Genomic DNA, 11,599 nt, shown 5'->3' with positions numbered 1-11,599 from the left:
TTAACAGAGAGAGAGAGAGATAGAGAGAGATAGAGAGAGAGAGAGAGATGTTAAAGGTTTTGTTTACCTTTCCTGCCTATGAGTTCGCCTGTCATTACGTCGGCTGTTTGGCGCTGTTACTATAGCAACACATCTTTCTCTCTGTATGAACCGTCAGTTATAATGACCATATAAACGCCGTATTATGCTTCAAAAACCCGGATGTGGACGTTATAGAATGTGAGTAGTATTTTTTTTTTTTTAATAATGAATAATGACTTCCTATGCGCTCATGTCGCTAATGTTAAATAAAAGCGCCTTGCGTCTACGCACGAGCAGGGGACTGGACCGGTGCCTCTTTCGCTCATTCGTTTATCACCGGCGCTGAAAAACGGGCCCGCGCGCCGTACGAGCGTGCGCGCGTGAGCGCGTTTCCACGCACACACTCTCACGCGCGCGCGCGCACACGGCTCTGAGGATGCTCTCGTGCGCGCTGGCGTCCTACACGGCTCGCGCTTCCAGCGAAAAACATGGAACGTTATGATTTTAATAGCGCACGCGTGCGTGTGCATACGTGTGTCTCTCGCGCCTCGAGCTAATGACTTTAAATCCGCCGTCGGAGGCCGGAGCTGAGCGATTTTGGTCGCGGAGGTTTCTCTACGGATCTAAACGGAGCGCCAGACCTGCGATAAAGTCCTCAAAGAAGGTAACGACATTCACGGACGACTTTCAGCAGCCCTCGGTCATGAGCGGTGCTTCTCTGTATAGATGTATTTATCTGTTTTTTAATCTTCATCAGCTCTGAAATAAACCTAACGGTATTGTCCAAGCTTATGATACGACGTCTATATAACACTCGCGTTGGGGAAAAAACAAAACAAACAAACAAACAAAAAACCCCCTTTGTCCTTCATTTGTGTTTCGGTCCCGTGAGACCTGTGACGCTGTCACTGTTCGTCATATCCGATTAAGATGTATTTTAGGGGTCATGTTAAATAAATAAAAAATAAAACAAAACAAAACAAAATGTCGGCGGGTGACTGGTATCGCATAACGGTATGGTAACCTGGCAGTATGGTAACCTATGGTAACGTCTCGCGCTGTGGTAACCAAGCAGCTGTTAGCTCGCGCATCACCTGATAGCCACGGAGCTAGCCGAAAACGTTCATACACCGCTTGACATTTTTTTTGGTGTGGAAAGAGACGTTTTTGTGTCATTTAGGTGACATGAAGTCAGATTTAACCTACATTTTAAAAGGTTTTATTTTTGTATCGAGGTTATAATCGAAGTGTCGCCACTTCCTTTGGGGAATGTTTCCGTCCATTCAAACTGCGTTTAAAGCAAAACACATCACACACACACACACACACACACACACACACACACACTGCTTTAATGTGTTATTATAATAAACATGTTTTAAGTGCTCAGCCCGTTAAAAATCATCTTATATAGGCTCTATAACCCTTGACCCAGGGGCTAAATCCTAAATTATTCATTTCTTCCTATCAGGGATGAAATAATTCAGTAACAAACACCAGTTTATAATTTCTGTATCCAGCTGGGATTATTTGGGATTCAGCCCTTGGTATCTGACAGGACCTGAGGCTTTCAGAGCATATCTTAAAAGTATTTAAAGTGTAATAACATGTACTAGTTTTGTTTGTTTGTCGCTGTGTTGTGTAAAAGACACAAAACACAAATATTGTTCAGAATCTATTAATAACCATTCAGAAATTGATATGTAGTCCCTCAGAAACTAAGGGCTGAATCACAAACTACTCCCTATGTCCCACTTAGGGAATTATTTCATGACAGACCCTAATTTATAATTGATATGCTCCTTTGGGAGCACTTGGGATTCAGCCAAACAATATAGATGATAAGATTATAACCCATAACCTCAGTGTTTTCTCCCGTTACTGTAGCTGTAGTCTACTGAACAGTAACGCAGTAGAGGAGAAGAGCGGCTAGATGACCTTTTTGCGGAATAAACACTGTGACCTCTTTGATGCCCCTTTTTTCCCTGCGGTTCCCATGAGGCCTAATGGGTCAAGGACTTAACACAGCTGATTTATTGGTGTGACAGCTCTGCTCGTGCTTTATGCTCGTTATCCTCTGCTTCATTTGATGCCAGGGAAAATCGGTTAAATCTTGGCTTCACAGTTTTGCAGAATCTTCATCTCCGAGTTCTGGCTTTCGGTTAGCGTCGTCCTTCAGTGGGTCACCTGCGGTGGGATTTTAATCAGATCATTTATTCACTATAGTCTCAAGCGACACCGGCGGATCAAATACGAACTCATTTTGTCTGATTGATTCCCATTTTTGAACTCGCTCTCAAATGAAACTTTTATTACATTAGGTTTGTCATCTACAATATTGCACACATCAAGACAGCTTCATCCTCCAGTGCTTTTAGAGGCAGTGGTTTTTTTTGTGTCTTCGGAGTTTTCTTATTTTGAACAAATTTAGCGAGAACACTTCCTCTGAAACACTCAAATCATTAACCTGTATATTGTTTTTTGAATTCAGGGACACAATTTAAATAAAAATAAAAGCTTTTAATAATCCGGGCCTACTGAAACCACCACATTAGTTCTACTTTCGCCACCATGACGCTGTCCTCTTTTCTGTACTCCATGGCACGATCCAGTCCGTCTTTCCCACCGCATACCAGTTTGATTATGTGGATTAGCCATCACTACTATTACTCCTAAACCTCTTATCTGAACTAGCTGAAGAAAGCAGACTGTTTCCAGTTAACGCTGTAACGGCGAGGCCCCGATAACAGACTCTTCGTGTGGCATTTCCACATATAAAGGCTATTTGCTATACAAGCCACAGGCTGCTATATTTTTCATTAAAGGTTAATTGAGCCTCAGACCTGCATTTGCATACGATCTCGGAGGAGGAAAGCCGATCCGGGATGTGTTTAGTGATTACATACATAATAAACGGAGCAGCAACCCGATGCCAGAGAAGCACTCAAATTCTTAAAGTGTGATTCTGACCAAGTTCACCACTCATTTTTACGCCATCAAACAGTCAAGTGCAGGTAGGAGATTAAGTAGTGAGCGGGGAACTGCAGAAACGTGGGACCACGTGCGCCGCAGGATTGAGCTGAGGAATCATTTGAGCTGTTCGTTTCTTATTCAGTGCTTTGGAGTAAAAATGAAAACTGGCAACGAATACAGATGCTTTCAGACTTTGTAGTTGCGTTGCTGTTGCTAATTGTTGTGTCTTCACATTAGCTAAGTGTGTTAGATGTATTTAACTACACTCTGGATATCTATAGCTGCTGCCTTAACGTTTTCAGAGCTAGAGACACGTTGCACTATGTGACACATGCTGCACTAGGAAATTGTATGTAATTGTATTCGTTAACATGGATATAGCATATAACAGACTCACACACTGATGTCAGCGAGGCAGCGTTAACGGGCTCAGGTCGGGGGGCGGGGGGTATGTCTTAGTCTCAGTCTCAGTCTCGGTCTCCTCACGCCCGGCATGTCCACTCGCTCCCATGCTGCTCAGCCCACGCTGGACTCCACGCATATGCTTTCACACTGTGCGCATAAATGACAGCGGCATGTGTTTGGAGCTGAAAATTATGATTCTAGATACCGCAGGAGTTTGTTTTCATTTCTCTTCAAAACAGCTCTAATTAAAGGTCCTCCATTTCTGAGACTCTACACAAGCGTTCAGCTCAGATATTTATTATTATTTTAGTTTAATGTCACTTCCTGTGTCGTAGCTGAATTCTCAAACCTTGAGGCATTTCCGATTTTTTGACCTGATTTGGTTCATCAGTGTATCCTGAACCCTGGAGACGTTCCTTTGATAACTGATCCATGCAGCAGCCAATCACAGGGCGGAAGACAGAGCAGGGACTGGTGCACTTGTCAGGTGTTGTGTTAAAAAAAAGAAAACACAATCCCACAATCAAAGTGAATAGGCTGTTTTGCGTCATGGCATCCGTGTGTATTTACGGGTTCGCTCGCTTCATGTTAGAAGTGAGATGAGATGTTCACAATGTTCCTTATCTTTTACGATGGTGTAAGTCATGTTGTGCATGCGTGGCTTTAATGGACATGGAAATGCACATCAGAGTGTGTTACAGCATATGAGCAAATTAAATCAACACAGAGAAACTCTTTTAACTCAACCATGGAAAGATTTTATCACTTTTTACAGCGTAATTCTGATATTATTCTAAAATGATACAGTTTACATAATACCAAAGGTCATTCAGTTATAAGGTTATGAGGTAACATGCATGTGGCAAATTTTAGACCCCCCCCCCCCCACACACACTGTTATCAGTGAGGTAGCATTAACCAGTGCGGGCATTTAATATTCCTTATTTGATATTTTTTTCATGTCGTAGGAAGACATTATTAATACGAGACTCCTTAGTGGCATTGATGGAGTGGATCTATTGAACATTAACTATAAATACAAATAGAAAATTGATCCGATGCTCAACAATCAATAAAACACATCTCAGATACAGAGAGGTATTTAGACATCAAAGCTGAGCTCTCAGTGTTGCAGCTGCTTTACTAACCTGAAGACGTTCATCCTCATGGACACTCTCAGCAGTGGTCTCTGTTAGTTTGCTTTAATCATCTGGCTTAGTTTGGAGTGTGTGTTGTGTGTGTGTTGTGTGTGTGTTGTGTGTGTGTTGTGTGTGTGTTGTGTGTGTGTTGTGTGTGTGTGTGTGTGTGTGTGTGGTAATGTATGCTGGTCCCAGGAGCCTTTAGACCCCCAACACTCAGCATGTCAGTTTTTTTGACTTAACACCCACGATATTGCATAATGCAGAGGAATAGATAAGGAAATCATCACACAGCCTCCCACAAACTTCTCACACACACACACACACACACACACACACACACACACACACGCTTTCAATGTCTTTCTCCTTCCATATCCATGCTGTTCTTTTTGACTCTATTTATTTCTCTTTTCCTCTCAATCACACACACACACACACACACACACATCCAACTCATCCCTTTCCCTCTTTTCTTTCAGAGGCAAATTATGCCAGCAGCACCAGTGTCCCTGTTCCTGGTGACGTGCCGGCGTGTTGGTGAGAAAGTCCCGCCCCTCCGCCCCAGTCCCCACCCTCTCCCCTGCCCCTCTCCCCTCTCTCCTGGGAGGCTCGTGCCGGTGGATGCCCCGCTCTGGCCCAAGCCTGCACCATGAGTGTCAACGGCCCGGTCCCGCCGCCTGTCCTGCCTGCCGACGACGCAGAGGTTCCGCCCACGACAGTGGTGGCGCCGGTGGGCTCGCTGGCGGCAAAGAAGAGGCTGCAGTACGCCAAAAGCAAGAGCGTCGGCTCAGCCAACTCACGGCCACAGAGAGCGCTGTTCTGCCTGAAGCTGAACAACCCGTTTCGCCGGGCCTGCATCAGCATCGTGGAGTGGAAATATCCTTTACACCCTGAGAACTGAGACAGAATCAAACGTAACATGGCATTCTCTTTATAGGGAGCTTTAGATTGTCCAGTTCCTGCTGTGCTGGAAAATAACCACCAGTAGTGGTGTGATGAAGCAGAGTCACCGTTACCACACTGAAGGTCATCATTTCCACTAGGAACACTAAGTGTCCAAAAATGATTATCTCATCCAAAAATGATAACGTACTGTGCTTTACTTTTACATTACATGAAGAGGACAAGCAGGGTCTAATCAACCAGGAAAACGGGCTACTGAATCTATTTAGCGTCTTCTTCCTTCTAACACACCCGAGAAACTCAATAATGAGCTGCTGAGGCGAATAATTGTCAGATCCGATCCGAAAGCAATACCTGATTTTAAGGCAAGGGCTTTGTAGTGTCACGCTTTGTATTTGCCAGAGGTTAAGTTCTTCAATTAAAATATCAGACAAAAAATCATACAGCGTTAGACTGCTGTGTAGAAGAGAGTGTTTAAAGTTATATATAAAATCTAGAGTTTAGGGAAAATCACAGGAAGGAGAGCCGAGTACGTTTTTTTTTTTTGCGAAATGAGTCTTTTTTTTTTTTTTAGACCTGGTTTAAGTGCACTGGGGATTTTTGAGACATAACGTCTTCGTTGTGTTTAGTGATCATTTGACTAGAAAATAGATTCCTAAGCATGTGAAAGGTAAGAACCGACCCCTGATCAGCATGTTTCACTGAGAAGGTGCAAACATCAGCTGTGTGAGCGTTTCAGCCCAGAGCAGCAAGGACATTAATCTCACACAGGGATAGGTGTGATAGGTGTGTGTGTGTGTGTGTGTTTGGCCTAGTTTCGAGCTGCGCAGCTCTCTCTGTGTTTTAGAAAGCAGGCTAAAGGAACTGCAGTGAAAGAAGTGACAGAGCTGTGACTCAGCGAGAGAGTGCAGGATCTGTACAGCGCCCTGTGCGTCTCAGTGAGAGAAAAGCAGCGCTGGTGTTTCAGCCACACACTGGGAACAGCAACACACTCGGAGAGGAATGAGTGGGTGATGCTGGAAATGAAAATTGGTGGAAATTAATTTGCTAGGGTTCATGTCTAGTTGGTATTTTTGCACAGACAGGGACAGGGATATTTGTATTACCCATAATGCATTGTAGGCACACAGCAGTGCGAAATGGCAGTTAGAGAGAATCAGTCACAGACCATGGGGCGCTTCTTATTTCTATAATTGTGTCTCCTCGCGTCACATTCTCGCTTCTTAAGTCCTCTTTCTGAGGAGTCTCGATGAGAGGACAGACAGGAAGAATGAAGAACAAACGTACTTACCTCGTTTTACTCTCTTGCTCATTGAGGCATCACTATTATGTGACTTTAATAAACTCACTTATTGATGACTGACCTTCATATACACCAATCAGTCATAACATTATGACCACATGCCTAATATTGTGTTTCTCTTCCCTTTGCTGCCAAAACAGCCCTGACCCGTCCTGCACTGTGTATTCTGACCCCTTTCTATCAGAACCAGCATTAACTTCAGCAATGTGAGCAACAGTAGCTCATCTGTTGGATCGGATCACACGGGCCAGCCTTCACTCCCCACTTGCATCAATGAGCCTTGGCCGCCCGTGACCCTGTCGCCGGTTCACCACTGATGCTCTGATCCAGTGGTCTAGCCATCACAATTTGGCCCTTCGTCAAACTCGCTCAAATCCTTACACTTGTCCATTTTTCCTGCTTCTAACACATCAGCTTTGAGGACAAAATGTTCACTTGCTGCCTAATATATCCCACCCACTAACAGGAGCCATGATGAGGAGATCATCAGTCTTATTCACGGCACCTCTCAGTGGTCATAATGTTATGGCTGATCGATGTGCATTAAGAGTAAATCTTTACAGCTTGTGTAGCTCCATCACCACATCACACACTTAAATGTTTAATGTTGTTCCACTCATCACCTGATTTTATTTGTACTCATTTTTGGTTTTATTAAGATGATTTATTTGTATTTTTGGTCCTTATTAATGCCTCATTTATAGTAATTAGTTTTTTTTTGTGCAGCATTTAGATCAAGATCTGGAACAAAACCTATTTCCATGCAGTAAAAAGCAGGAGGAATTTCCTTAAGTGCATGTTAAGATTCAGTACTTCTTTAAAAATTCAGTACTTCTGTTTGATTTTCTAAAAAAAAATCAGTTACTGCACTTCAGAGTTGATAAGTAGATGATAAGCCAGATGATTCGGATGCGCTGAAATAGATTTGTCTGCTAAAACGAAACTGCCAAATGTCTGTTGTTAAGTGGTTTACAGACTCTAGATATTGATGCTGCAATAATAAAAGTGTCTGAAACAGACAGCAGTGGATATTAAAACCAGCTCAAGCATTCTCTAAATGAATTTGCGTTATTAGATCGGGCTCTGTTAAAGGTTTCTCTGAGTAAAATACTGTTTTGTGTAATACTGTGTTTTCATTGTAGAGAGTGAATGTTGTTACTGTTTGGCTTATGACTTTAAACAGATATTATCTTCCTTAACCCTAGCGCTTGCAGGCCATTTGATATCTTTATACTAATTGCTATTTTTGCCAACTGCATGGCCTTAGCCGTCTACATCCCGTTTCCTGAAGATGACTCCAACTCGACCAATCACGACCTGGTGAGTGAACAACCATCATCACCTTTCTGAACGTCTGAGCTCTTAAACCTTGGTTAGAGGCTCGGTCATAAAGGACATCTCTTTTGACTTATTGGTTGATTTTAAATTGTCTTAATTCGGGCAGAACCGAGTAGTGCTGTCATTTCCACTGCACCTAATTGTCTGGGGAATTGTGAAGGACACAAAAAGACTCGGTCTGGATGAACTCTGGTGTTGCGTTAGACAGTGCTGTTAGTAAATGAACATCAGAATCAATAAATGCTGTACAGGGAGAGCATTCCACTGGCAGTGCAGATTTGCATCAAAGCACAATGTTTAAAGCAGCAGTTTGCAATGTTTAAAGCAGCAGTTTGCAGTGTTTAAAGCAGCAGTTTGCAATGTTTAAAGCAGCAGTTTGCAATGTTTAAAGCAGCAGTTTGCAATGTTTAAAGCAGCAGTTTGCAGTGTTTAAAGCAGCAGTTTGCAATGTTTAAAGCAGCAGTTTGCAATGTTTAAAGCAGCAGTTTGCAGTGTTTAAAGCAGCAGTTTGCAATGTTTAAAGCAGCAGTTTGCAATGTTTAAAGCAGCAGTTTGCAATGTTTAAAGCAGCAGTTTGCAGTGTTTAAAGCAGCAGTTTGCAGTGTTTAAAGCAGCAGTTTGCAATGTTTAAAGCAGCAGTTTGCAATGTTTAAAGCAGCAGTTTGCAGTGTTTAAAGCAGCAGTTTGCAATGTTTAAAGCAGCAGTTTGCAGTGTTTAAAGCAGCAGTTTGCAATGTTTAAAGCAGCAGTTTGCAATGTTTAAAGCAGCAGTTTGCAGTGTTTAAAGCAGCAGTTTGCAATGTTTAAAGCAGCAGTTTGCAGTGTTTAAAGCAGCAGTTTGCAATGTTTAAAGCAGCAGTTTGCAGTGTTTAAAGCAGCAGTTTGCAGTGTTTAAAGCAGCAGTTTGCAGTATTTAAAGCAGCAGTTTGCAATGTTTAAAGCAGCAGTTTGCAATGTTTAAAGCAGCAGTTTGCAATGTTTAAAGCAGCAGTTTGCAGTGTTTAAAGCAGCAGTTTGCAGTGTTTAAAGCAGCAGTTTGCAATGTTTAAAGCAGCAGTTTGCAGTGTTTAAAGCAGCAGTTTGCAGTGCTTAAAGCAGCAGTTTGCAATGTTTAAAGCAGCAGTTTGAAATGTTTAAAGCAGCAGTTTGCAATGTTTAAAGCAGCAGTTTGCAGTGTTTAAAGCAGCAGTTTGCAATGTTTAAAGCAGCAGTTTGCAATGTTTAAAGCAGCAGTTTGCAGTGTTTAAAGCAGCAGTTTGCAGTGTTTAAAGCAGCAGTTTGCAGTGTTTAAAGCAGCAGTTTGCAGTGTTTAAAGCAGCAGTTTGCAGTGTTTAAAGCAGCAGTTTGCAATGTTTAAAGCAGCAGTTTGCAGTGTTTAAAGCAGCAGTTTAGGAGTATAGGAGTGTGTGTTACTGGAGTAGCTGAGTGTAAGGAGTGTGTGTTACTGGAGTAGCTGGGTGTAAGGAGTGTGTGTTACTGGAGTAGCTGGGTGTAAGGAGTGTGTGTTACTGGAGTAGCTGGGTGTAAGGAGTGTGTGTTACTGGAGTAGCTGGGTGTAAGGAGTGTGTGTTACTGGAGTAGCTGGGTGTAAGGAGTGTGTGTTACTGGAGTAGCTGGGTGTAAGGAGTGTGTGTTACTGGAATAAGGAGTGGACTGATATTAAAGAGCTCATGTTTTACTAAAGCTGCCTAGCTTTTAATCACTCTTTATCTATATTTCACTTCATCGCTGAAAGTATTTCTCAGTTCTGTCTCTTTATGAACAGACTCATGAGATTTTCTTCTGAAAGAAAGACACACAATGCTTATTTGTCTGTAGAACCACAGAACACATGCAGCTGTCCTCATGTTGTCCTTCTGAATGGGACGGATTTTATCTCTGGAGCTCAGAGAAGCTGCTTGGCAAGACGGCCGGCATCCAGACTGAAGGCAGGAAGTATGTTGAAGTGTTGTGTTAAATATGGCAGTTATTGATGCGCCGTGATGTGAAGATGTTCGGTCCTTGTGGTGTGGTAATGGAGTTTATGTGCAGCGCTCTGAGACACATCAGCTGTGATGTTGCTCGTGAGAACGTCTGTCCTTTTACAAGCATGTCTCCTGTTTTACAAGCTCCTGCTCTTCTTGTGCTGAATAGCTGTGATTGTGCAGCTTTGCAGTGGCATATTTAGGGAAGAGGCGTGTGTGTGTGTGTGTGTGTGTGTGTGAGTGGTAGCTGGTGAATCAGCGGTGACGTATTGTGTGTGTCTCTCTGAATACGAGGCGAGATGAGGCAGCTGTTCAATCTCCCATTCGGACAGTGAAAGGCTCTCGAGTCAGCGCACACTTCCAACACACAGAATAATCAAATAACAAATAAATGAAACACAATACATATAATATAAACATCACAAAACACTGTTAAGGTGAGGTTTAGGAATTAAAGCTACATTTATAACAGACAAGTCAATACAGTGTGATAAAGATGATTTAAAATGCCAGCGAACAGAGACTGGGATGTCATTCAGACTCCTTCCCTACTCATTACAGAAACTTTACTATATTAACCATAACACATGGGTTTTCATGGGGGTCTGCTGTTACTATAGAAGTGAGAAAGAGTGTGTTAATGTAAACCATAATCAACACCTGACAGCCAATCACAATCCAGATCTCCCCAGTGCTGAGGTATGAACACGATATCAATACAGACCTGACACTCCTCTTTAGTCTTTATACTTAGTTGAAAAAAACACTTTTGGCAGTATTTTAATTATTTACATTAATTATTGCTATAAATCAGGAATTTCTTGCTTTATTCTCTCCTGTTTTTTTCTTCTCTGATGCTGAAGACTATACAGGAGAGAGAGAGAGAGAGAGAGAGAGAGAAAGAGACAGAGAGAGAGAGCTAAGGCGAGTGGTGAAGAGGAAAGGGAGAGAGAGAGAAAGAAAGAGAGGGAGAGGGAGATCCTTTATCTTATGTCTGTATTGTAGACCCATGTGTGTGTGTGTGTGTGTGTGTGTGTGTGTGTGTGTATGAAATGTTCTTGGTCCTGGCTAATACCTCCAGTCTGGATCAGCGTGTGTGTGTGTGTGTTGCTCTGTGGGGTGTTAGCGCAGCAGGTGACTGTTTCATCAGAAACACAGCGTGTTCAGTATCACACACTACACAGGTAGCCTCCCTCAGGTGCGCTGACGTAGAGACGAGGTTTAGACACGTGTTCAAATAAACTCATAACAGTCTTGTTACTGTTTTTTTCCCTCAGACTCAGCGTTCAGTCTGTATCTTAAACCATACGATTCACGCTGATGCCCTAAAGCTCAAAATATCGTTAAAGCCAGCTATAAATGACCGCAACACAGTGTAGAGCTGCTGCTGCTGCTCAGGGCTTATTAGTAGCATAACTGACAAATAGGCCACGCCTCCTTCACTGAGACTGACAGAAACAGGCCACACCTCCTTTAACCAGCTGTATCTAGTGTGCATGCTCCAGTTTTTGCAACAGCTTGACTCCTATTTTAAACAAAAACTGCTTCAA

General features: G+C 42.7%; 1 protein-coding gene across 14 annotated transcripts in view; it reads left to right on the top strand.

Moving 5' to 3' along the window:
• The first annotated feature begins 423 nt into the window (after window positions 1-423).
• cacna1da (calcium channel, voltage-dependent, L type, alpha 1D subunit, a) overlaps window positions 424-11,599 on the top strand; it is an 89,191-nt gene continuing 78,015 nt past the window's right edge. For 9 of the 14 annotated variants that reach the window (XM_058373333.1, XM_058373337.1, XM_058373341.1 and 6 more), the window contains exons 1-3: window positions 424-685; window positions 5,021-5,417; window positions 7,962-8,067. In XM_058373333.1, the coding sequence (XP_058229316.1) occupies window positions 5,191-5,417; window positions 7,962-8,067 (333 nt within the window). In that variant the 5' untranslated portion in view covers window positions 424-685; window positions 5,021-5,190. The remainder of the gene's footprint in view (window positions 686-5,020; window positions 5,418-7,961; window positions 8,068-11,599) is intronic. The other 5 variants (XM_058373339.1, XM_058373343.1, XM_058373340.1 and 2 more) reach the window with 1 other exon arrangement.

The sequence above is a fragment of the Hemibagrus wyckioides genome, linkage group LG21, assembly GCF_019097595.1.
Source record: "Hemibagrus wyckioides isolate EC202008001 linkage group LG21, SWU_Hwy_1.0, whole genome shotgun sequence".
NCBI classification, from domain to species: Eukaryota; Metazoa; Chordata; class Actinopteri; order Siluriformes; family Bagridae; genus Hemibagrus; species Hemibagrus wyckioides.
This window is presented reverse-complemented; position numbering and strand designations above follow the sequence as displayed.